This window comes from Camelus ferus, chromosome 7, assembly GCF_009834535.1.
Source record: "Camelus ferus isolate YT-003-E chromosome 7, BCGSAC_Cfer_1.0, whole genome shotgun sequence".
In the NCBI taxonomy this organism is placed as follows: Eukaryota; Metazoa; Chordata; class Mammalia; order Artiodactyla; family Camelidae; genus Camelus; species Camelus ferus.
The window spans coordinates 36,398,995-36,426,484 of record NC_045702.1 but is presented as its reverse complement, the minus strand read 5'-3'; the positions used below and the strand labels follow the sequence as shown (position 1 = coordinate 36,426,484).

Here is a 27,490-nt window from a genome sequence, read left to right as displayed (position 1 = left end):
GTAAATGGCCAGGAGGATGGGCTCAGCATAAACATGAAGTGATGCTTGTCGTTACTGGTTGGGCTCTGTGTCCCAGCAGGGCGTGCATCAGGTTTCAAAAACACCTGCCGGAGTTTCTCCCGGGCCACAACTGATGCTCGTTTCTGGTTGAGTCGCTAATGTGTATGCTTGTTCCTGACTGTTTCTAAATCTCTTCACCTCTCCCCGAATCTTATTTTTCAGTTTTATTTTCTGGCTCTTCGTTTCTAGGACGGTATGATACAAAGTACCTTGTCTTTGCAATCAGCAGTATGTCCAGAAAGCAAGAAAGCAATCAAGGGACTTTACTTCCCTGGGTAAGAAACAGCTGGAAATGCTTTCTGTCTATTGGAACTAGGCTCATGGCACCTATTTTAACTTTATATTTTGGGATTAAAATATGTAGAGACAATTCAGAAATTTGCCTCGAAAGATTATGAAAACGGGATTCTATCTCACCTTGGTTCTCTGTTACTTATATCTACAAACACAGTAATTCAGACCTGGAACAGAATTGGTGTAGGATTTGAAAATAAGGACCATCCACACTGAAAATTCCAGGATCAAATCCAACCATGTGAGACAGGAAGGGGGCAGGGCACAGCCATTCAAGGAGTGCTACAGCAATTAACACCAATGGTGAAAGATTCAACCCCCAGGAGGCCTTGAGGCTCAGGATGATGAGAGATTTAACTTCTAGCAGATCTTGAGCTTCATTGTACGCCCACTGTAATATATTAATGTGGTGAATAACATGCCCACAGGCACCACGGCAGTCCCACGGCTAGCCACAAAAGGTCAAAGAGTGGGAAATGGCCAACTTCCTGGGAATCCCAGCCCCTTCCCCAGACTAGTTAGACTGGTCCTTCCACTTATTAGCATATGAAGCCACTGAGCCCATAAAAACTGGCAACACGGTGCCTCGCGGCCACCGCCCCCTCTCTCTCCCTCTTCGAGATGGCCCACACTCTGTCTATGGAGTGTGTACCTACTTTTAATATGAGCACCCAACCCGCACACCTTGTGGCCTTTCTCTTGCCTTTCAATGCATCTCTCGCAGTAAATCTACCTTTACTCAACTATGGCTCGCTCTTGAATTCTTTCCTGTGCGAAACCAAGGACCCTCACTTGGTGGGGCACATGCCGGGGGCTCAACTGAAGCCTGGGGCACGGCCTTCCTCACACCCCACATCCGTTTTTCCTGCATCAAGTGGGTGCCAGCTCTCCTGATAGCCCAGTGAGTCATTAAAAGTAAACGTTGTAGAGCTGCCAGAGTATAAATTCTTGCTCCTCTGTGACTGTGGGCAACTTACTTAGCACCTCACTGCCCTAGTTTCCTTATCTGTAAACTGGGCGTAATCACAGTAGCTACTTCATAGGGTCACTGTGAGGATGCAATGCTTTAAGATAAGTCAAGTGAGAGCCTGGCATGTGGTAAGCTCTCAGTGACGTCCGCTGTTCTTGCAAGACTACTGGCAGAGTTAAGGCATGAAATGGCCTCGGCGGCTCTTCAATTCCACCCATCTTCTGGTGATTCTGGACTTTGATTCTTCCTGGGTTTGCAGGGGAAATCAGAACTTACTGAGCACAATGCTGCATGGCCTACTCTTAAACGAACACCCAGGCACAGGTGATTCCCCCGGGAGGAGGCCACTGTCTGCCCTACCGGGTCTGGGTTGGCCCCAAACAATACCTTGCCTCCGCCGGCAGTTGAGTTTCCTGAAGCAGGTCCCTTCCACCAGGCGGTTCAGGCGTTGCTGTTTGATCAGCTCCAAGATTTCTGGCTGAATCTTCTCCTTTAGTTCCCTGTGAAAGAATAAACACATATTCCACAGCACGCCTTGAGAACAGCGCTTGGCTGAAAGGGCATCACGGGCAGATGGGGCAGGCGAGTGGAGGCTGCATCTTTTCATGAACATCCTGAAGCCTCCCAAGCTGGTGCTCTAGAGAATCCTGTATTAAGCATCCATGCACAGGGTCATCTGTTCTAATAACACTACTGATCCCCTGACATTTACAGAATACCCACAGGAGCACCAGCCACTTCAATGACGTTTTTCTAGACCAACGTCTCCCAAGAAATTTCTTCTCTTGTTTTACAAAGCCACAGATATAAACTTAGACAAAAATTCACTCAGCTCTGCTGAGACAACAAATCTCTAGTCGTATTTCCCCCTCTACAGCAGATAAACTCCTAGACGACATCTGTAATCTGACCAAAGAAGAATGTTGGACAGCCACGCAATCATCCTTCCACAGAAACACAGGACTGAAACCACAGGGCCGCATTTTGCTCTCACTTCTGTCACAAATGGGAACAGCACATCATCCCAGAGTCTTGCCCACAGAGACTGGGATAATGAAGGGATAAATTAAGGATTATTTGCTACTTGTCTCAGGCTAATATAATGTAATTTAGGTTTAGAAGCACTATGCTGTGAAGATATGATAATAGAATGCAATGGGTTTAAAATTTTTCTTCTAAAGATCAGAGATTTTTTTTTTAATCCTGTGAAATTTTACATAGCACACTAGCATTTGAATCTAGTAAAGTGAGAGCTGTTCTATTTGAGGATGGATAGGGAGACCCAGAGCCCAGCCCTCAGGGCAGTGTTGAAAGCATTGACCAAAACTCAGAAGACTAAGATTTGAATCTAGGCTCTGCCCATGAATGGCATTTGGTCTAGCTCCTGTCAAGTCTCAGTTTCCTCATCTGTAAAATGGGAATAAGAAATCTTTCCTTTCCCAAAAGAGACAGTGTGAGAATAAGTGAGCTGTAAGCACTGGGCAGGAATGCCAAGTGTTACTGAGTTTTGCTTTGATAATATTCTCTACTCTCCTCAGGGCAAACACTCCATGTACCCATATTACATATGACTGTAGTCAAGGCTCACATTTTCATCAGCTTCAACCTTAATTCTGAACTTGCTCTGGACTGCAGGCAATCTGTCCTCACAGGGTGTTTTGTTCCCAGGTACGGAAGGCACAAACACCAGGTAAGTGTCTGCTATGAGCCGGGTAGGATACTATGTGATTTTAGCTCATTTAACATCCCCTCCCCACTTTGTTCCCCAAAACACCCCAACTTTTGGGAACAGGCATTAATATCATCATTCTCTTGTAACAGATGGGGGAACAGCTTACAGAGATGAAGCTGAATAGGGGTACAAACTCGAGTCTTTCTTGAACAAACTCTTATTTACACATGAGAAAGAAAAAGAATAAAAGTAAGACACAGATGTGCTCATCATGTCACCCTCTGTTATGGACCGTCTTTTGGGGACAGACTATCAGAACCCTAAGTGGATCTGTTGCTACAAAAATTATCTTTTTCTTGTTATGAACCCCCCAAAATTTCCAAAACGTGGCTGGCCAATGAGGGAAATGGAACAGCTTTTTTTTTTTTTTCCTTAAGTGATTTCCTCTTCTATCTCTTCAAATGGACTCAGTAACTGTAAAATTCACTCATGTTAGGAAAACCTATGTAATCCTTATATAAGGATTCTATAGGGGTTTCTGTGGACGACATTCGGCCTCTGGGGTAATCCAGGTAATAACCATGGGCTGGAATTGGGTTTTGAAATTCTTACCTTGGGGCCAGTGAGGCCAAGGTCATGGATTCACTGGTTTTGCTTTGATAAATATTCCTCTAATTCTGTCTAAAAGCCTTGTAAATAAGCAAAAAGAGGAAGACTGAAGGAGGTAGGGTAAATGAGTGTGTGAAGAGCAATTCAAAGTCTGCACTGTTTCCAGAAGAGAATTCCAAGTCCAGGCTCAATGGGCCAGTGTCTTCACAGAGGAACAGATGGCACCCCTAGGCTGGCAAGATTCCTTCCTGGATCTGGGGTCTGCCCTGCTGAGTGGCTCCCTGGTGTTCATACTGAACAGAAGCTGGCAAACTTTTTCTGTAAAAGGCCAGATAAATAAATATTTCAGACTTTGTGGGTCATAAACTCTGTTGCAACTACTCAACTCTGCCACGGTAGAGTGAAAGCAGTCGACAGCATGTAAACAAAGGAGTGTGGCTCTGCTCCAATAAAACTCAATTTACAAAAACAAGTAGTGCTGGCCTGCTTGGGTCAGAACTGGCCTAAGAGCTATAGTTTGCCAACCCCTGCTCTACAAGGGTTCTGGGGAGACTCTGGGCTGAGTGACAGTGTCTATTTCAAGGAAATTGTTCTGTTCCTGCCTCACTGCACGGCCCCCAAGGTCAGTCCTTGCAACTCTTCTGTTCTTTATATTACGGACTCATGGCTTTAAATACCTACTTTCTGCTGACAACCTCTAAATTTATATTTCCAACCTAGACCTCTCGGCCGAGCTCCAAACTCATCAATCCAGCTGCCTGTTTGGATATCTCACAGACACCTCAGACTTGACATGTCCCAAAGCTGAACTCTTGGTCCCCTTTTCCAAACCTGCTCCACTCACTCTGTCCTTTAGTTGTTCCGACTTGAGTTCATCCTTCTCTTACACCCCACATCAAGTCAATCAGGACATACCCTGGCTTTTTATCTTCAACGTCTATCTAAGCTATGGCAGACTCATCACTTCTCATCACCTCTTGCTTGGATTATTGAAATCACGTCCTCACTGATCTCCCTGCTTCCAAACTTGCCTCCTCGGAGTCTATCCCCAATACAGCAGCAAGAGGAATCATTAAAAGTCTAAGTCAGAGCACATCAGCCCTCTGCTCAAAACCCAATGGCTCTGGCAGAGCCCCATGGATTCAGGCTCCGGCAACCTTTCTGGCCTCTCCTCCTATTGCTTATTCTGCTCCAGTGACACTCGCCTCCTTGTAATTTACCGAGCACCCAGACCTACGCCTAGTTTGCTCTGGTGATTCTCTCTGCTGGACTGCTCTTCTCCTAAACACACAGCCTTAGTCTCTTTACTTTACTTTTACTCAAATGTCACCTTTACTCAAATGTCACCATCCCAACTAGACAGACTTACTTCCGTCACTGTATTTAAAATTGCAAACTCTCCATTTCCCTCATCCTGCTTTCTAGTTCCTGTATCCTCTTCCGACATGCTATAATCTTACCTACCATGTTTCTCATTGATTTCTCCCCACTAAAATATTATCATTACAAAGGTGAAGTGGTTCCTCAAGTCTCCCTTTAGGGTTTAAGAATTGTTGCCAAAAGCATGATAAAATCTCCTTGTGTTCACACATCTGCAGAAACAGACATTATGAACTCCAACGTTTCAGTACTGTGGGCCCTGGGATGGGGCAAGGCGCCACTGTCCCTCCTTGCAAGAGAGAAACTGCATTCTGAGGAGTCAGTTATTTATCCAAAATTATTTCTGCTGCCTGGTATGTGGGGCTGTTCCCTCTTCTAGATGAGGACCGATGCAAAACCTCAGGGCTGCCTCTAGCGAGAGCTGCCTGCTGCCCAGTGCAGTACGGCTTAGGTTTTAGGTAGATGTGAGCTGAAGACCCTCAGGAAGCACTTCCCCTCCCCTGCTGCCTAACTTCATCCCCACCAAAGCCTGCAGTTCTGTTCTGCAGCTTCTAATGGTGCTTCTTAATGCTTGAAAACAGACACAAAGTAGATGTTATAGCTTGGCTATAGTTTTTTCAGATCTGCGCACTTTTTTAAACTTCACCTTAGTCTTGCACTGCGCAAAGGAGCTCCAGTAGGGTAGACAAAGCATTGGCTAAGGGGTCAGCAGGCTGGAGTTCAAGTCCTGGCTCCTCCACTCTGCTCACAAGGTCTTCACCTCTCTAGACTACATCCTGGTCCTCAAATGGGAATAAGGCTTGCCTGCCTCACATGGGTATGAGGAAATCAAACAGCGTAAGGGGGTGCTTTGCAAACTGTCAAACATTAAAAATGTCAAATATATAGGAGCAAGAAACAGAAAGAAAGGCAGAAAGAAAAAGAATCAGGGAGAGAGAGGTTTAAGATGAGTTTCCTGACACCTATGGTGTCAGATGACTTTATAGTAAAGTTCACGAGAAGCTGTGTCCAGTCTTCTGAGGGAAGAATGAGAATAAATGTCAAACACTTTCCTTACCCCCCACCCGTGTTCCTATTTCCTTCCCTATAAATTATAAGGGTAATAAAACTGACCTAGTTCTTAGAAAAGGACAAGGGAAGATAAACAGGCAAGTACTAAGAAAAAGATGAAGCAAACAAAACCATCTAAAACAGTTTTCCCGTTCAAGGGTCAGAACATCTTAAACATGGAGGCAGGGAGGGTAGAGCTCAGTGGTAGAGTGCATGCTTAGCACCCATGAGGACCTGGGTTCAATCTCCAGTACCTCCATTAAATAAATAAATAAATAAACCTAATTACACCCCAACACACAAAATAAAAAAAATATAAATCAACTCGTTAAGAAAAATGATGGAGATACAAGAAATCATACAACTCTTGCAAGTGGCATTTGATGCCAAGTCCTATAGAAAGGGGTCCCCTGCTTCTCCACCTGAGGCCTGTGGGTTGACAGTCACAAGGGTGATGTGAGATGTTCTGAAGTGAAGCAGAGCCAACAGGGCAGGGAAAAGTAGATCTCTCTTCCTCTCAAGCCCTCCCTCCCTCCCACTGTTCATATTGCTTTAATTATCAGTAAGTCTCACTCGGGCTGGGAAGAGCATCTTGGTTCCAAAAGGTTCCAGACTTTTCAGCTGCAAATCCTTACAGGACTTGTTGGTAACTGGGTCACTTCTTGGTTTAGGTCCTCCTGCCAGCACCTGTCCCCGCCTCCCTCTAGCCCACCCCTGCCCAGCCTTCCTCAAGGAGCTGCTGAGACTTCAGGAACTAAATATAAATCTTTTGCTGGCCTTCCGTGAAGAGCTCACAGCGCAGCTCCACCGTGTGATCTAGACTTTCACTCCAGAAATGGGGCATCAGAGCCCTTGAGGAGGTAGAGGTCAGGGGTAACTTACAAAATCGGGCGAGACTGGAAATCTTCCTGGTTCATCCTCTCAGACTGGCGGATTTTCAGGATCTCGGTGTAGCTCAGGTTCTGCAGTTTGCTCTTGAACTGGTCCAGGGAGCTAGGCTTGGTTGTAAGAGCTCTCATAACCTGCTCCTTCACCACCTGCATTACCTGTGAGGAGTAAAGGAAGACCGTAATTTTCCTGGGGATTGACCTTACCTATTCAGAAAAGTCTTCCACAGACAATGGCTCCCGACCTCCCTGAGCCCAAACCTCGAGTGTACTTCTCCAAAGAGTCAACTACCATGATGTACATCTTCCATTTTCTCCTGTACCGCCAGAACCACAAGGAAGGAGATGGATGACTAACTTTGAATTGGGGGAGGTGGGAGCCTTGGGGTGGGAGGGCATATATATATATATCCTTTTGCTTAATGTATTACATGACTGTAAACAATGCAAACTCAAGAACGAAGTCCAGGCAACAGCTAGAAGTCTGCATAATCATTATTTTTTCGAGGAGAAAATTGCTGAGACACAATTAACTGTGAAAGTTTGGTTGGCACCGGTTCAAGTGAATGTAAAATCATACCCACACTCGCCCCCCTAGATTGCTTTCCCCATGTAGTTAAGGCCAGAGTGTTCATACAAATAATGTATTTGGAAATGTGCATGTGCCTGTTTGAGCCAGGCACTAAAAAAAGAGGTCTATTGAAGTAGAACAGACATATTCCATTTGAAGCCTTAAGAAAAAAGAAGAATATGATAATTTTCTGCTTCAGGATGGGTCCAGCCCACAAGGAGGCAATTAACCATTGCCTTTATTAATGTGGATTTATCTTCATCAGAATATATAGAGCAGGAAAAGACCAGAAAACATAGAGGCATCCAAGAGACTTGCTGTAATCTCCCTGCTTCTTTTTTTATTCTCCATTACAAATGAGATATGGAAGGTGTTTTATATATATCCAGATACTATGGAAGGTGCTTTATATATATTCCTTCTCCGAATCCACTCAAAGGCATGAGGTAATATTATCATCATTTCCATTTCCATGTGAAGAAACTGAGGCTTTGAAACATTGAGTAACTAGTTCAAAATCATACAGCTGATTGGTAGGTGGCTGAGCTGGGATTTGAATGTAGGACTAGCAACTGAGAAGCATTATTTATGAAGTCAACACAACAAACACTGTTGAGTGCTTACCATGTCTCTATACTGGGTGAGGCACTAGGAGTTTAAAGATGAGTGAGGTATGGCCCTCGCCTTCTGTGAACCAATGATCTAACAGGAGAGCCAGAAAGACAGCAGAAGTGTGGCTGTGACAGAGAAGAGGGACTGATGAACTCCGTCGGCAGGTGGGAAGGCATTTCAGAGAAGGCGGCATCATATGGGTTTCGTAGGAAGAATGGTTGTTCAGTGGTGTGAAAATAGGTGCATAAACTGGGAAGTACCACTCCTTAGTCACTCTAACCTGGGCTGTATCTGAATTGGAACCACTTACATAAATCTTGTTTCATACCCCCAGCACAATGGCACAGAGGAAAATTTCCAGTTGACCTTCCACCTGATCTGCTTCTTTTCTGACTCAGGCAAAATGCTAAATTTGGGATGCTTGACAAATTTTGACATCGTGGCCATCTTTTATCATGCAGCGTAAATGGTGGTTAAATTTGGTCAAGGCTGAATTATAATGCTTTGCAGTTTCATGTGAGGGGCACCCCAGGAGCTGCCCTTTCCCCATTTAGAGAAACTCAGGGTTGAGCCAAAGAGATAATTATTATCTCCCAATGTTCTGTGACCTTCTAGTGGGAGGTGGGACGCGTAAAAGATACAAAGATACAAAAATGAAGAAACAATTTTAAAATAGAATCAGGTTAAAGCCAGGACAGTTTTAGAGATATCCCCACTTTCCTCATTTTATAGATAAGGAAACAGAAAGTCAGAGGGCTGGGTGATTTTTCTACTTCAAGTGTTTCTTAAAGGGCTGTCACAGAAATGACAATCACCAGACTACATGTGTCTAAACACCATGATCACGCTGGTAAGCTGGCATGTGCCACGAACTGACCAGTCAGCATCCTTCCCCAGACTTTTCTGACCTGACTTGAAGCAGAGCTGAAATACGCACGCTCTCTCTCAAACTGAGACCTGTAAGACTGTCTTTAACATGTGGGAGAGCAGAAGATAATAACACCAATGCCAGTAGAATCAAACAGAAGAAAGGTAGAAGTGTGTGTGTGTGTGTGTGTGTGTGTGTGTGTGTGTGTGTGTGTATGAGAGAAAATGTGTCATTAATGGTGAAACCATATTCAACATAATATTTAACCTTGACGTCTGGTGGTTTGGTTACATAAGCCTTCTTTTCTTTCTTGTAATGGTTTGAATGGGATTCTTGTCCCTTGCAACCAAAGATCCCAAACATGAAGTTAAAGAGAAGTACCAGCTTCTGGGGCTGAGGTTGCCCAGAAATAGGAGAGGGAAACTAGATAGAAACAACAAAGCTACTTCGGTAAAAGAAATAACTTCAAAAAATCACCTTCATTTCTATGCTCATGGTTGCACCTTTGCATGGAAATGATGATAATCCCTTATGTAAGTAGGGAAACTCTTCAGTTCCTACTTATATCTTATGCTTAAAATCCACTCCTAGAGTTCCATTTCTCTAGCTTAAGACTTTGATCCCTGCTAGATGTTAGCATCCCTAAGTAGAAAAATGCCTTAAATTCCCAACAGTCACTTACACTTCAGTCTGAAGAAAATATAGCCCATTTCCTTAGAGTAGGCTGATAAGGGAGAAGAAGTCTAGAGGGCACTGGCCCCAGGGGAAGGGATGTAAGTGGTGGATACAGAGCATAAACAGAGGTGAGTGGAGCCAAAGACTAGCTCTGCCTGCTTCACAGTTTTGCTTGGCACTGACCCTGAGACATGGTATGGTCACTCTGTGTGCCAAAGACAATGACCCCAGTGATAGATGTCATTGTTTTCTTAAGAAGGGATAAAATTGTTGCGTAAGTGAAATAGTCCTCTGTTCCTTTGCAAAGTAGCATCTACAAGGACTAGAATTAAGGGTGTCAAGTCCCTATTAATGCTCCCTATGTGCAATTTAAATCACAACACTTACACAACCACCATTCTTAACTCTGTCCTCTTTGGAAAATATCAGACCTTTAATCATTGTTTGAAAAACCCACAGACGGTGTTGCAGAGGCATTAGTAAATCAATGAACTTCAGACTTCTTAATTACAACATGTGCTTTGCCATAGACATCAAAGAAAACATGCTCTTAGAATCTGCATGTGGTATTGACTGATGATTTAATCAAGGTCTGAATTGTGCCTGTGGTGTGTTTCCAGAGTTTTCCCAGCACATGTTCTCTATAATAATGTCACATGTTACAAAAGAAGTGGGGGGTCCCACAAGACATTTGTACTTCAGGTGCAAGAAAATCTTTTGGCTCCTTGGAAGATGGGGCTAAAGGTGTAAGTGCTGGGGATCCCCGAACAGAACGGAGCAGGCTCATAGTCTAATGGCTCTCTGGTTTTGCTGTTGTGAACTGAAATGTGCTCCCGATGCACTGAGCCTCCATGTGCCCCTGGTTTCATCACCTCTTTGACCCTGCCTTTAGCCACACCTTGACCCAGCATCATTCCTCCATTCATTCAACAACTGTTTTTGAGCATTCACATTGTGCAAGGCACTGCTGAATGAGAGCTTGTGCTGAATGAGCTCCCGGTCTGGGAAAGGGAAAGACATGTACGTACTTGCCTCCCCCAAGAGAGGAAGGGATGTCACAGAGGAGCAAGGGCAAGATGTTCATTCCCCAAATACTGAGTCCCTCTCAAGTGCCAGCAGGCTGAGGGCACAGCACTGCGACTTTTGCCTAGGGCTTAAGGAGAGGCCAGACGTGGACAGGAAGAGGGGCAGGGAAGGAGCCATTCTTGGTGGAAGAAACAGCATGAGCCAAGGCTCGGAGGGAGGAGGGAAAGCTCTGGGTGGGGAAGAGTGAATGGTGGTTTCATTCGGTTGGAGAAATGAGGTGGGGCTTCGAGGTAAGGCAGCAGACAGCAAGTGGCTTTGCTGGCTAAGATGAAAAAGTTGAAGTTTTTTCTCTTACTAATGATAAATCACCAAAGGGATCTTTATTCCTGGTCCAGCTGGGGTGGATGAGGTGCCAACAAAGCCTACATGACTGTGGCAAAGTTGTTGCTGGGACTTGAGGGATGAATGGGGGTTACGAGGTGAAGAAGAGGCAAAGGGAATCAGGCAGAGGAATCAGCAAGAGCAATGACACGAGGGAGGCAGTGCATGCCTCAGATATTAAAGAAAATACGCTTCTGGGGTCCACGTTAGTAGCTTTCAGCAAACAGATGGGTGCTGATTGCAGGATGGCTTGACGGCCTTTAGAGCTCAACACACAATTCTGAAGCCAGGCTGTGGACTTCCTCAAGACACTCAATCCCTCCCAGACTCCTCTTCATCATCTATAAACTGGGAGAACTAATCATTTAGGATTCATCAGGTTATTGCCAATGAGACAAAGCCTAATGCCTTTTATGGTGCAGTGTAGATACTTTGCAAAGACGAGTTCCCCTTCTCAAGCCTTAATTTGCTCACCGTACAGTGGAAGTACCAGAACAGAGTTCACAGGGTTCTTGTAAAATCTAAACAGGATATTACACGTAAAGTATCCGATACATTAAATGGAACATACTAGATTCACAACAAATGTGAGTTTCCTTATCTTCTGAGAATGAAATTATGTCAGAGGTTTCTCCCCTAAAAATATCCTTGGCAGAGTATTCCCAGACCACATCCGTATCACCTGAGAACTTGCTAGAAATTCAACTGCTCAGGCCCACCCCAGACCCACTGAATCAGAAACTCGAGGAGTGGGCCCAGGAATCAGTGTTTCAACAGCCCCTATAGGTGTGAGGACCTCTGATCTCAGCAGACACCCAGCAGAACTTCTGAGCCTTCAGCTTGGCCCCTAGAGTGAATCTTGTCCCATCACTACAGAGCAGTTTCATTAGTTACTGGTCTACCTTTCACCCCATCTAGATTGTAAATCCCTGGAGAGCAGCCACCGTTTCTTATTTGTATTGTGACCTACAGTACTTAACATACTATCTTCCAGACTGTAATAACGACTGATCTGTTGAATAGCAAAGATTCTCAGGCTCCTACTTTTCATCTGTAGAATTAAACAAATACATCTTTAACAGAATTGTAAGACTGTTGACATGGTTTTCAAAGAGCACTTTTATGCAGCCTAAAGATAATGTCTGTGGCTTTGAGATCGTGTCTCAGGGTTCCAGAGGTCATTCTGAGCTTCCAGGGCTGAGCTGGAAGGGGCTGATCTGAAGCCAAGCGGAGGGTTTCTGGAGAAGCCACAGTAGCACACGCTACTGGGCACTGCCACTAAAGCAGGGGTCAGCACTTACAAAAAAGCACAATTTACCCAATCAGTGATGCCTTATGAAATGGATTTAGCTCCTAATGAAGAGAAAAGGCTGTCTTGGTGAAGACAGATGCTAACTCAGTCCAGCTTTAAAGTGACTCCTGGGGGCAGAGTTTTCAGTGCTGGGCTTCAGTACTCGACCATTTTTCTTCCCAGAAATGTTCTTTACACAAAACAAAATGACTGAAGGCTCACAAGGACCAAAAAGCTTGAGGGATTCTGCCTGGAGATGGGTCTCAGGTAAGGAAGACCCCCAAGTCCACATGTGTAGGCAGGATAACTTCCTGGAAACCAGGGATGACTTCGAGGGGCTACTCTCCAACGTTAGAATGTGAAGAGAAGTAGCTTTGCCCAGAAAGAGTATGAGATATTGAGGTAAAAAATGGTGACTTTCCTGACAGGGACAAATACTGACCCAGATGTAGGCTGTTGAATGCCCCCTCCATACCCCAGAGGTCTTTAAAATTAGGACAGCTTCTGGAGGCTAAGGATGGTTTTCCTTTGTAGTTTTGCCATGGCTAGGGAGGGAGTGGACTGCCTGAGCATCCGGGGCAAATGAGAGTTTTTGCTGAGTGCTGTCAAGGGTTTTCAATGAAGGAAAGAGAAAAATGGGCCTAAGGAGCAGCACTTAAATTTTTGGTATTTATTTTGGGGCAGTGTGGCACAGAGCAGAGGTCGACCAACTTCTCTTAAGGGCCAGATAATAAAATATTTCAGGCTTTGTGGGCCACACAGTGTCTGTTGTAACTCAGCTCTCCTGTGGTGGCGCGAAAGTGGCCACAGATAACAAGCAATGACGAACGTGGCTGCGTTCCAGTAAAACCTGATTTGACAGGACAGATGGTCAGCTGGGTGTGGCCTGCAGGCGGAGGTTTGCCTGCCCCTGGTATAGAGGAAAAACGCCTGGCTTTATTTAGCAGTAGGCCACACTTGCTTCAAAGTCCAGCTGCATCACTCACTGAGCTGGGCAAACTGCTCTGGCTTCTCTGAATCTGTTTCCTCGTCTATAATGTGGAGGTGAATATCTTTAGTTAGGATCAGAAGATGCAGAGCATTTACCCCAATACATTATACCCATCGTTATGACGTTTTCTGTGAGTCACTATCCTAAAGACATTTTTATCCAAAGGGAAAAATCTTCTTTGCAGCCTGCAATAACCTCATGACCACCCGGGGGGTTCATAACATGTGCAGGGCATTTTAAGATTGCATTTAGGTTGCATTGAATAGAATTGATTCAGATGGGTTAAAGATTTATTTATTTATTTTTAACCATGTTCTCAGCTCTCCCCCTGAATAGTTTCAGGGACTGAAAGACACTTTGGCCCATCCTTGCTTCCTCCTGCCACACCTCCCACTGGGGTTTGACCCATGCAGTCCCCTGTTGACGGGTTGGCTCTTCAGGGCCCAATGGGATCAGACTTAATGCAAATGAATGGAAATGTTCTGAATCACAGAGGGTCAGCTGGGCTGGTGTGCAAACTCCAGCCCCTCCTGACGGCATCACACGTCCTCAATGATACCAGACGAATTTGAAATATTTTGTTCATCATTAAATGCAAAAAACTGCCTCTGCATTTCACAGAGGGTGGGGGCTAATCCTGGCCTGCAGGAATCAGAAGGATAGCAAGGGATTTCACTTCTCCCCGCCTCTGTTGCTCCAGCGGGTCTCCAACAACCCTCTGAGCTCTGAGCCCCTGTGGGCATGCATCGGAGGGGTGGTGGTGACCTAACTCAGAGCCAAAGGCCAGTGCTGGGTGTGGCGTGGGCAGTGAGGTCACTGTAACTGCTCCTCTCTAAGACGGCATTTCCGAACCCGGCAAATAGGAGGCTTGTTACTCATCACATCAAAAGCCAAGATATGTACCCAAGAGCTGAGAAGAACAGTTCACTGCAGACTGAGACATTCTACTGGTTTGACTCCCCTCAAGTTAGAGTCTGGAGTGCAAACTGCTGCCAGTCAAGGTCTGTTCTTGGGGCGCCAAGTATCTGTACTTGTGACTATAATGAAACTCAAGAGTCTTTGGTGAGTGATGAAAAACTGTAGCAATGACCAAAATAATGGAACTACTTGGGCTTGGGAATCTGTATGTTCACAAAAGTTGGGAATTTTGCTCTGAGAATTATAGTTTTCAGGAATGTGTGTCGTTCACTCACCTCTTAAATATTTGTCCCTCTGTCTACCTTATGTTATTCTCACTGACCGGTCCCTGGACCCCTACCCCAATACCTGTCCTGGTTTACCCAACAGCCTCTGACTTCATCTCTGGCCCTGCCAGCCCCTCCTCACAGAGGCCAGATTATTCCTACCACATCATTTGCCTAGCTCAGCTCTGCCTGCGGGTGAAGACCAGCCTCTCTGGTGTGACTACAAGGGCTCTCGGGGCTGCCTTCCAACTCCGCCTCTAGCTGGTGCCTCCTACTTGGCACCACCCTCTACACCTCATGGTCTAGCCACACTGAGATCCTTTCTCAGCGCCTTGAACTTCACCCCATGCCTTCATCTCTGCTCCTCCTTCCACCTGTGACTAATACCCTCTTTCTAATACCTGCTCATCAGTTCTAGAACGCCTTCCCTGACCTGCTGCCCTCCCCGCAAAGTCAGTGTTATGACCACCTATTCTCCCATCATAGAAATTGAACCATAATGTCAGGAACTGTTTCCTCCTTGGTTACTCTTGTACATCCAGAGTCTATACGATCCAATCACATAGTAACTGACAAAATACCTGCTTAATTTGTGACTGATGGATTCAATAAATGATGACAAAAAAAAAAAAAAAAAAAAGAAAAGAAATAGCACCAAGATCAGTAATTCTCTGCACTGACTCTAAAACAAAATTTAAAACGTAACTTTGCCTGACCTCACTCCCAGAGATTCTGATCCATCTGGTCTGGAATGGGTTCTGGTCACTGGTCACGCTCTGCAAAGCCCCCAGGGGGTACTAATGTGCAGCTGGGGTTGAGGGCTACTAAATGAGGAGGCTTAAGAAGGTAGGAAGGAGCCAAGACGGCTGCCATTCCAAGGAAAAGAGAGAAGGGGTGTGAGATCTCCTCTTAGAAATGCCAGAGCAACTCACAGATGAGGAACCCAGACCTCAGCTCGTTAATACCCTCAGTTCCCCCAAGGCTTGGCCTCCAGGTTCTAGCTGCAGCGTGGGCAAGATGAGTGCCTTCACCTGGGGCAGTCAGATGGCTGGTCAGGAGACCGTGTCTGCTCTGAGCAAGCTTGAGGAGATCCCTCAGAAGTCACCTCCTCTCCAGGGCCAGGTCACTTTCCCTAGGTCCCTTCCCATCCCAAGGCAGCCACAGCCACTGTGGTGCATGAATCTGCCTACCTTGATCAGGTGCTGCTTACAGAATGCCTTTAGCAAAGGCAGCCATCATCTTCCTAATGATCTCACGGTTCCTTGGGCAGCAATCAGCATCAGTGTTTCCAGACACAGGGCAGTAGCCTGCATGCCAACCCTGAGCGGACAGGCTTGTGGCTGGCATTGTCCAGGCGGGCTTGGGGAACCCGACTGAGGACTATTATTAGAAAGAATATGAAAGATGACTTTTCCAACTCACCCTGAGAGCAAAGCAGATGGCACTGGAGCAGGTAGAAAGGGAGCTAGCTGCTCGGCACTGCCATTTCCTTGCTCAGAACTTTCCCTGGTTTTAGCTGCTAATAAAATAGGAGTCGGATGGCAGGGGGTGGTGATGCTCAGGCAGCTTTAAATGGCCTGAGAATCTGGTCAAATCCAAACTGAGAGCTCTGAGGGTTTTGCCATTAGCCCCTCAAATAACTCGTTATACAATGCCTGCCCTGCGGTCGCGCTCCAGTGCTGACTGGGTGATTTCACATTCCAGAGGCTAAGACACTCACACTAACAGCTGCCCTGCTCCTCACGAGAAGGTGTTTTAATTTAAAGTTTCAGGCATCTTTATAGCCAGTAAAAAATAAAATAAAATAAAGCTTTCAACCAGCAATTCATCTTAAAATCAATTAGAGCTGGATTTGTTGAAGAACAATGGATATGGAAGCAACCACCTTCTCACTTTCTTCAGCATCCACAGGAAGCCAGCTCAAAAGAGGAGACAGAAAAGGTGAGGTTTGGGGTCACTGCCTTCCCTCTGCAGCCCGCCCTCGGGGGGAGAGAGATGGAGAGACAAACAGTTGTGTGACCAAGCTTTCCTCACTGAAATGAGGAGTCTAATTAATACAGCGATCAGGCTGGATCTGCTGGTTAGCTAATTGAAGGCCCTGGTGGCCAACAGGAAGCTCTTTTCACCAGTGTCTGATGGAGTCGGCCTCAGGCAAGCAAAGTCTGCCCTCATCACGTTAGTGGGTGGCACTGAAGCCACAGCTTTGCATAAACACCATGTCAAGTAAGTCAGTCAAAATATGTGACCCTGTGTGGTGAGAGAGGCAGAAACAAATGGGGCTGGTTTTCTTGCAAAGAAGGTTTGAAAACCCTTTTCCAACAGGGGTGGGAGAAGATGGCTACACATTTTTAATAACGCTGCTAACCAACCAATCTGAGACCCACTCACTGCCCTTCTTCATTCATCCATAGGTAAGATGAAGAAAAGCAGTGAATGGCACCCGTCTGCTCAAGTGTTGATCTCCCCCCAGCGTGTCTCAGCTTCTGTGGATGAGGGGATTTTACCCCATTCACCTCAGCTGTGTCCACCATCTAATTTGAGTTTCATAAATATTTGTAGAGTGAATGAATGAGCTCAAAGGAAAATGGACAGGAAGAATATTGGTGGGCGCAGATAAGTCAGCTTCAAACTACTTTAACATTTGTCACCTTTAAGAAAGAAATGAAATGTCTACTGTCTCACGTGGAGGGTGAATTCTGAAGCCTCACACATCTGGCTTTCCCAGCAACGTTCTGTATAAGCTGTTAAATAGTGACAAATGCAAGGGGACAATCTGCCCCTCTGGAGGGGAGATTTAATAAACTTTTCATAAGCAGACTGCTTAGGTAAGACCACAGGGGATACGGGGTGGCTTCCATAGACTAGCTCTGACACCAGGCAAGGCTGCTGAATTCAGAGGACATCAGAATCACTGCCTCAGTGAGTCACTCTGGAAAGACAGTGCCACCAAAATAAAAGTGTCAGTGGAGGCTCCTCAGCAGAGATACTGGGCAAGGGGGATGGCCACGCGGTGGGATTTAAATTTAAAAATCTAAACTCTGTGTCATACAGGGAAGGAATGTTCTTGCTACCCATATCCAAATACCTTCCTCTTTTCAGTACTCACCAAATTGATAGTGTGCTTTTTCTTTTCCCAGTTGTTTTATTTCATTAAATAAGTAACTATCAACTTTAAATTACAAAATACTTCAAATAGAAAATAATGCAGCAGATACTCAACCATCCACCATGCTAATTTTATTTATGTCAACGTTTTGCCGTATTTGTTTTAGATGTCTTTTTTAAAAATATAAAATTCTATAGGTACAGCAAAAAGTCCTTCTTTCATTCTACTCTTGCCAGAGATATGTTCTTTCTGTAGATATTTTTATAATTCTACACATGCATGTATCCATAAATAACATATAGTATTTTGGTGTTTTCAGTTTTAAGTAAATGGTACATGGAATATTTGCTTCTGTAGTCTACAGTATGATATTATAAATGGACCATTCTTTGTTGAGAAATTTAGAACACTGTAGTATGCATTTTAATTTCCAAATAAGTTCAACTGAACCATCCACAAAGTATCTTAAGAGTAAATTTTTAAAATAGTTTAAAAAAATTATGATTTTCTAAATTTTATCTAGTAATTTGTCAATTCCTGATATTGCATTAGAAGCTTTCGAAGCACAGCTGACCCTAGAGCAACATGGCTTTGAACTATGCGGGCAGTTTTTTCATGGATTTGTTTCAATAGTAAATACAACAGCACTACGTGATCTGGAGTTGGCTGAATCCTCAGATGTGGAGCCATGGATACGAAGCAGCTACCCAAAAAGAGGGCTGACTGTCAATTATATGTAGATTTCCGACTGCACGAAGTGTTGGCACCCTAACCCCCAAGGAGTTCCAGGGTCAGCTGTATACATTCATTTCTGTATGAGCTCGGTAACATTTACTGGGCATGTACTATGTGCTAAGCACTGGCTGAAGTAGTGGCAACACAAAGAACCAGTTCCAATGTCACTCTTGTAGAACGCAAAGGCAGCCAGGAGGAGGTAGTGTGCAAACAAACAGTAACAGTGGACTTCAATGAGTGCTCTTATGGGCATAAATTATCCGTATCATTGGGGGGCAGGGAAGCAAAGTGATGACTTAGCACACTACTGGGTTTTGTGCATACACATATACTCCTATTCTTGCCCAACGGCGTCAATGGCTGCCCATCTTAGAGGGTCCTGAAATTATGTATTCACTGCTAGGCTCCCAGTAGGACCTTGAGCCCTTTGAGGGAAGAGACCATACCTCATTTGTCTTTTTATTGCTAGTGGATTTTAAAATTTCTCACACCTGGGAAATTTCCCCTCAGTCTAGTAGACTGAAGGTCATCTTGACTGTATTTGTGAGTTACATATTTAAACTTTGATTTCTGGCCTGTCTTTTTGAAGGCTGAGGTCAAATCCCTGTGATAGTTTTAAGCAGAGGGAAAGAGAGGGTTTACAACAGTAGCAATGATAGATTAACTGGTTAACATGCTGCTATACCAACGTCCTGCTGTATTTCTCCCAGATGGTTGTAAACTGGGACACCTCATAAATCCCCAGGCCTTTTCTTTTCCATGGCCAGTTATTATAGTGTCCCAGGGCAGAAGAACACTTTCCAAACTCAAGTAATTGCGAGCTGTTCATTATCTTTAAAGCAGAGCCTGTCAACTACCATGGCCACAAGGCTCAGACAATTTAAATAGCCCAAAGTGCCCTGATTCTGCAAAATCCTGACAGTTGTCTGGTGGTTTGGAGCCAATGTACCCAAGGAAGATCTGAAATAGTTCTGGTGTTTTTCCATTCAATGCCTGTTCCTTTCTGCTCATTCACTCTCTCTCTCTCTCAGCTGGATGAAGGCAGCTATTGCCACCATGGTTTCCAGAAATCTCCTGGGTCTGCTATGCCTTCACCTGAATGTGGTCCCCTCCCTTAGTGATGGGTCCTTTGAAGGAGAAAGCACAGGTGGCAATTGCATGGCATATATACATCATTCCTCCCTCCCATGCCTCTGGACATGGTGTAATGTCCAGGGTAGGAACCTAGTCGTGGGCCTTAGAACAACATGTTTGTTGAATGGGGAAATAGTGGGAAGGTGTGGGTCTCCTTGTTTAAACTGTAGACTTTCTAATGTTGAACACAATCGCCTTATTCCTTCTTTTCAAATTTCAATCATTGTGTAACTCTGGAAAAAAATTTCTGATCACAAACAATGCTTAAGGAACTTTCTTAGAATTATAATTTGCATGGAATTAGTTGAGGGTTTTTTTTTAAAGTAATGTTTATTGCTACAACACAAATCCTCTTGTGACTTGCTTATTAGAAACAAATGAAATGATTTCCAAAAGGATATCATTTGTATTAACGTTCAGTTATACTGGACAGTTAATGTTGTTTTGTTATTTTTTTTTTAAAGACAAAGTGTTAAAGAAGGGAAAACAGGTATACATTATGTAAAGTGATACAAACAAAGTAAGCTTCAAAAAAACCAAAAGTTAAACTACAGATGAAAGTTTTCAACTTTTTACTTAAGAAAAAGATACATGTTATGTTGGACCTCGCCACACATCCCATTCTTGAATTAGAAAACATATTTTTAAACTGAAAATAAATCTAATATGCATCCTCTTTCACCCAACCAGGTAGAGTCATAAGAGTCAAACAGGATGGGTGCTCAAAAAGCATCTTTTGTCTATCAGAGATGATGGAATGGTGACTATTAGCATTTACTGAGTGTTTACGAGGTGGAGGTACAGTGCTCTAAAGTTGGTATCTTTAATCTCATTAATTCTTCACAACAATCCTACGAAACATAGATTTTCCATTTCTTGTTGTTCTACAGACCATGGCTCAGGGAACTTATACAAGTAAATAACAAGAGAGAGATATGAATCCAAATTCTACAATCAGAAAGCCTATGCTTTAAATTATTACAGTGGACATACCAAGCTGCAGTGGATTTCAGAATATGAGCGTGGAATAAAAAATGTAACTTTAACCTGCAGTTAATGAATTTTACTGCACTAAGTTGATGAAAAGATTAGGGAGTAAGTGCATAGCTCCCAGTAAATACTCAAGTAGTAAACAAACAACAAAATGTTTATAAATAAAATCCATGTGAGAATTTCACTTTCATTATTATTGTTATATGGGAGACTGGAAATTAGCATAAACATCTGACAGGTGAAAACTGGAGTCTAAGGAATTTGCTGGGGGTTTGGGATGGGGGAAGATAATATCTGTTTTTGCCAAATGCTGTCTACTGATGGGATAAACTGAACACCATCTCCCAAAATGAATGCCTGAGGACATGCGGCAGCCAAAGATTTTAGGAGCAAAAGGGGATAAGTGTCATTGAAAATAGTACAGAAGACAGCAGTTCTTTGAAACCAAACTTGAAACCTGGTAACTTCAATTAATTGGTAACCATTTTTCTGTGCAGGTTGGTAACTACGGGCTCGTATGTACAAGTGCACAAAGACTGATGAAATGCTGAAGAGGCCATGACACTGAAAACGTTACAAAGCGTTTATTGGTATTTGGCCACACTTCTTTTCCTGATACTTCATATTGTAAAAGTGATTTTTCCTTCTGTTTTATCTCCTTTGAGTATAAAAAAAATTGAAGAGCCTTTGCTCTCAAGGCAATAACTACTGCCCAATAATTTTGCCCAAACCAATAACTATATTGTCTATAAGTGGAGGTGAGGCCCAGAGAAGATCTCAGAAAGGATCTTGGAAGTTATAGGAAAATTCAAAGCTAGCAATAAATAAGTGAATGAATGACTCAGTGAATAAAAAAGACAAATAAATGGGAGTGAGTTAGAACTGAAGACAGAAGCATCTCTCCACTATTTGTTGTGCCCTCCTTCTCCATAAGGCACTGTACTAGACAGTGGAGAACAGAGGTGAGGCAGGCACAGAGAGGTACAGGATTCAACACACGCAAGAAACCAGATAGACAGATAGACACACAGACAACAAGTAAATACTGAATGGCACAGGGAACTATATTCAATATCTTGTAGTAACCCATAATGAAAAAGAACATGAAAAGGAATGTATGTATACAGATGACCAAAACATTATGCTGTACACCAGAAATTGACACATCATTGTAAACTGACTATACTTTACTAAAAACAAAACTTAAAAATTAAAGAAAAGAACTTTTATTATATATATAGTATAAATTCAGAATGCTAGAATTTTTGATCTGGTGGGACTTGAGAGGTCAAGTTGCAGCGTATGCGGAGATAGAATTAAGTGACTCACTCAAAAATCACACACTAGACAGGGGCATAGCAGGGGTCTAAACCCAAAGCTTCTGACTCCCGTCTGCTCCACGCTGTTGGCTCCGAGGCACTGATACCAAATGACCACTCCCAAGTGCTCTGTGTTTCAAAAGAGCGAAGACTGCTTCCAGTTGGGGTGATCAGGAAACACTGTATGAAAAAGCAGGTTCTTGGAGGGGGGCTGTCTCTCAGGATGGGTGTGACTTAGATCTAAAATGAGGAGTGAGAGGGGTGGGCTTTCCAAGTCTATAGAAAGGCAGTGGCTCAAGACGGCTTTAGCGAAAGGTTGAAGGAAAATGGTGAGCACTGGAGTCAGGCAGAACTGGGTTTGATTCCTGGTTCCCTCACTTTCACCATCTATGTATGAATCCCGGAGCAAATGTCCAAACCTCTCGAAGCCTCAGATCCCCAGGAAACTGGAGGTTACAGCGTAGACCTTGCAGGACAGATTAAAAGAATGTTTGTCAAGCAGCTTTCATGAGACCAGACGTACGAGATGGCGATTGCTTATGCTTATCCTCTTAGGGAGGTAGGAAGTAAGCTGTGGGAGACAGGTCAAGATCAAACTACGGACGCCTGTAGCTGCCGGGCAGAGGAATTTGAACTGCACCTTGCCGGAAGTGATGAAAATTTAATGTCTTTGAGCAGAGGAACAAAGTAATTAAGTCAAACATTAATAACTAAGCCAGGACACCTGGTGTCAGCCCGGCTCTGCATTTTATTTCTTGTGCTGCCTCCTGTGCAACCTTGGGAACAACACCTTCTCATCTCTCCCCTAGAATGGACTTGGGCATCCTTTTAACTTTCAAACTGAGCATTCTGTATGCACTAGTGAAAAAAATGCCCGCTAAACAAAGGATTATTTATCTTTAGGAAACAGATATTCCTAAGGTGTCTGGCCAGCAGTTGCCAGTGGAGCTTCAGAGATGTTTTCTGTCAGTTCTCTGTCAGAAATAGGAGAAAAGGTCTGTTCTGGAAAATCATGCGCTGTGCCTTTTTGGCCCAATTAGCGCTGAGACATTTTTCTCCAAAACTTCAAGATCAATGTATCTCTTCCTCCTCGACCCTTCTGAAGAATAGAAAGAGGCAAAAAGGAGAAATTTTGAGTAGAGAAGCGGATGCCAACCCAGCATGGTGCCACAGGTGCATGAAGCGAGAAGGAAAAATAAGAGATAGGAAGTACATAAGGCAAGAAAAACACTACTCTTAAAATCTTTTTTTTTTTTTTTAGTGTAAAATTCATTTGGTAAAAAAGAAAAAACAAAGTGAAACTATAAATGCTCGCTCTCCTGGCATTCAAAAGGAACATTTCAAGGCACTTACTGATACAAGGGCATTTTGTCTGCAGGTGTGACTGGGAAGCAGGTAAGCTCCACAAGCAAGTTTATACACTGTGAGACCTACAGCTCAGAGGAATGACGCGATTGTCTAAATACATCAGCTACACGCCTTACATCGAATCTGGGGTGCCTATCAAGAAACCAGGACAGAAGGCATTATTTTCACCGCAGAACCTGCCCCTTCTCCCAACCAAAAGTCAGCCTGGTGTTTCTAAATGATTCTCCTTTCTCAAGAGCCCAACTCCTGTGCTCCCATCAGCCAACTCTCAGCCATTTGTCTTTGGCTAACTGGGTTTCTAAGATGGTTCTGCAGACGGCTCGCTCCGCGCACATCATTAATCAGTGCCAAACTAAACCGGCTCCGGGCCCAGCTGAGAATGCAGTGGCTTGGTGCATCACCCCAACACCTAATGAACAAACATGAGCGATGACTACTGGGTAAACGCCACGCTGAGAGTACGAGTGGCCTAGATGAGTATTGCTTTAGACGTCACACCTAGCAAGGCTGTCTGACAAATACTGATATCCAAAGTGCTTCAGACATATAGTAATTTCCAATGACGCGAAGCTTGCTGGCTTTTATCTAAAGTGTTAAATTGTAAGGAGAATAAAATCTGGGTCATTTATCGTGCAGATCCAGCAACGTGTGTGATATTGGATCAATATATCTGAGCCGTAATAACTCCCACCCAGTGGAGGAAACCTAAGAGTGAGTTTGTCAGTAGTTTTGTTAAAAAGGACACGAGGAGGCTCTGAATTACAAGCAAAGGTGCCTGCGCTGTCTATGTCTTATTAAGAAACATTCGTGCTTTAAGAAAAAAGATGGGGCGCCTATGGAAAGTCATCCTGTGAAGGCAGTGCATTTAATTATCTCTAATATGGATGCTTCCAGGGACTGGGGGAATCACAGGAGAAAGATAGGAGACAGTCGCTGAGCCACATCCAAAGGGATTTATTTTTGAAATTATCATAACGTTAGTGATAGCTAGAGACGGTAAGGGAGAAACCCTAAGGATGTTCCAGAGTTTATACCGACCCACAAACAGGCAGGGCGAAAGTGATAAATGAAGTTGAGAGAAAGCTGAAACACTGAGTAAGTAGTAGCTAAATGGGTCATATTCCTTCACACTTGGTTATTCTGGTGTATTTCCTAAGGTTCTTTAGCAATATAAAGTGGAAATCTCATGAGTTTTACCAACAAGGAGATTCTCCGTAACTTGCATGTCACCTGCAAGTCTTAATAGCTAAATTAAGTTAGGAAAGCCTAACTCAGCCTAAACATAGTGAGGAGCATTCAACCAGAAAATGTAAACAGAAGTACCTAAAGTAACTCCTGACACATAGTAGGTGCTCCATAAATACGAGTTTCCCCTTTGTCCTTCTTTACACTTAGGGCATGTATCACGTCTACCTTGTGTTAACAGCTTTTTTTTGGTACAACTTTGTGAAGTCGTCAGCGTTTCTCAAATTCGAGATTTGTGCGAGTATTTACCCCCACAGCACCTTGCAGCCTGCTCAGGAGGGCTGCAACAAATGCTCACAGAAAAATGGCTGGAAGACTCAACCCATCAGATAAGGGACAGGACAGCATGCACGTTATGAGCTCCTGCTTCGACACCTCTGTTAACACAGTGCTCACACTGTGTATAATTTATAAATCCACCTTTGCCTCACTCATCAGTCTGGATCCCTCAAGGGATACATAACAATTACTCAATAAATATTACTGGACAGAATATTTTAATACACACTTGTAATCTGCTGGGGAGACTGCTGATCTGAGGGACTATTTATTGCATTAGAGGAGAGGCATGCCAGCATTCCTCAGTGGGGGAAGAAAATGTGTGAAAAAGTTTATTTCATGGGAACATATACAGAGTGTGTAGAAAAAGTCAAAATGTGGAGACAAAAGATGTGTCATGTTCATAATCTTGTGAAAGCAAAACTGAGCTGAGTTGTGGACACAGGTAGAGTTTAACTAACTTGAGCAGAGAATACAGTGGAAGATGAAGGGGGTTTGTCCTCACAGTAGGATCCCCACCTTATGACGATAATGAATTGGGACAAGAAAGACCACAAACACATCAATAAATAGTAACAGAGTCTGAGCAACATGTATTCTACTAGCTCTGCCTTGGGGGAAAGTCTGGGGAGGAGTTTGTGGCACAGGCAAAGAATGGGGACATGAGAAAAAGTTTCGAGTAGTGTATAGAAGAGTTAAAATGAGGCAGTGTGCTCTGGCTTCTAGATACTGCAACTGCTTGCCCATCTCCTATTGACTTGTGCTGATGATAAACCACATGGCCACTGGACTCCAATCATACAGCAGTAGGAGAGGCTTCTTGACAGCCTCTCAATATGTGACTGGGCAGCTCAGAGATTTGTATGGAGTTTTAATGCTCCATGTCCCACTGAAAGCAAGGAGCATTAACTTGGAGCTCTTCAACTACCTGAAATTGTGTGTCGGGTTTCATGAACACGTGCAGGTGTGTTTTTCCACCCCCAGGGAATCTGTGCTGTCATCTGATTCTTAAAGCCGGTCATGATGAAGCCCAGAAGAACCACTTATTTAAAGAGGATAGCATGAGAAAAAATAATGCAAACCAGAGCAGAAGCTAGTATTTCTAGCTTTGAGCTACGAACTGATTTCTTGGTCTACAAAACATTTTCTTTTAGAAGTGTCCTATAAGCGCTTTTCACGCAACATTTCTAAAATTCAGCTTACTATCTTGCTCCTAAAATTGTCCTGCTTGGAGTGTGCCCTGTAAGGGTTTATGGCATCTTCCTTTGGACCAAAAATAATGACGTTATCTTGGACATCTTTCTCCTCCTTAACCTCCATGTCCGATCATCAAGTTGTGACTCCACCTTCTCCATGTTTCTCAGCTTTGCCCTTTTCCTTTCACTCTTACTTCCTCTGCCTGTTGAGGCTCCACATCCCTCATCTGGACCACTTCAGACACCTCCTAGCTTATCTCCCTCCCTCCACGTCCACCTCCTCTCATCCCTTCTCCACAGTGTCCTGAGTGCAACACAAACCTGACCATTTGGATCCAGATACTAAGCAACATAAAAGCCAAACTCTTTAATGTCTGAAAGGATGTTCTCCATCACTGGGGCCTCTGTCTGCAGCTCCCAGTCTCACTGACTGCCATTTCCAAGTTTAGATACTGCCTTCTAGAAACACCAAGCTCCTGGTAATTTTCTTCTTCTTCCATGTTGATGTCTTTTTTGTTTTGAAATGCTCCCTCATTAACAGGCTAACTGCTCACTCTCCACACAAGCAGGCTTGTCACCCCATCACAGCCCTGATCTTGTTCTATTAAGACTGAAGTGAACATCCCCTCCACCTGCCACCGTATTGTTACATTCTTTGGCCAAGGGCGCTTCCTATTAATAGTGTTATCCTCAACACCTAGAGTATTGCCTAGCCTACTGGGGATTGGTGGCATACTCATTTTCTTCTGGCTGGGGGAGCCTGAAAGCATCCTGAAGGCTGAGCCAACAGCGGCCAGCTGCAGGAAACTTCCCTGCAAGGAACACAGCTCACAAATAAAGGGTCTCCTTTTGACATGGAGAATATAAAACCCCACCTAATTCCGTAAGTCCTGCCCTTCTGATACTGACCTGTCAGCCAGCTGAGTGACAATTCTGTCCTACCTCAATTTTTTATATGCATCAGCTGTCCTCAAACAGAATATTTCTTCATCAACACAGCACTGTTTGTGGCACATGCTAATGACTTGCATGTGCTAGGTCTAAGTGATTCTGCTTGATCTCCTTATGCATACATCTGTTTTTCAAAACTAATGCTCTTCTATAAAGTTTAGGGCCTTTTGCATCTGAGTTTACTTATGTGAAATAAGGATGATAAAACCTACCCCATAGAATAAATTACGGTAAAAACAGACGATGCACATGAAAACACTTCATGAAGTGTAAGATGCTATGCAAACACACATTCTTCCTCTCCATTGTTTTAGAATAATCAGAAATATTTGAGTAAACAGCCTTTTGGTGTAAAATGCAAGATCCCAGAGGTTCAAGTTGTGAAATCCAGATTTAACAGAGCAGAGTTTCTTCAACAACTGGCCCTAGTAATAAAAGGTGAAGGTTAAATATACTTAGTTGTGTCTTGCTCAGGACACTAGTCATAGTACATGCATTATTTAAAATAAAACTGCGTAACAACATTATTCAATACATTTATTCTTTCTTTTAAGAAACAGGCGGCGGAAAGAGTGATTTTGTACTTTGAGGGATTGTGGTTGGAAGAGTGAAAACAAAGCTGACACCACATCCGGCCCCTGTT

General features: G+C 43.8%; 1 protein-coding gene and 1 long non-coding RNA gene across 12 annotated transcripts in view; one reads left to right on the top strand and one right to left on the bottom strand.

Annotated features, from left to right (window-relative positions):
- Nucleotides 1-27,490, bottom strand: part of ELMO1 (engulfment and cell motility 1) — a 491,925-nt gene that overhangs the window by 32,875 nt on the left and 431,560 nt on the right. For all 11 annotated transcript variants that reach the window (XM_032483695.1, XM_032483693.1, XM_032483692.1 and 8 more), the window contains 2 exons: nt 6,918-7,081; nt 1,712-1,824 (listed from right to left, as the gene is read on the bottom strand). In XM_032483695.1, the coding sequence (XP_032339586.1) occupies nt 1,712-1,824; nt 6,918-7,081 (277 nt within the window). The remainder of the gene's footprint in view (nt 1-1,711; nt 1,825-6,917; nt 7,082-27,490) is intronic.
- LOC116664886 overlaps nt 1-27,490 on the top strand; it is a 54,037-nt gene that overhangs the window by 4,415 nt on the left and 22,132 nt on the right. The window lies entirely within an intron of this gene.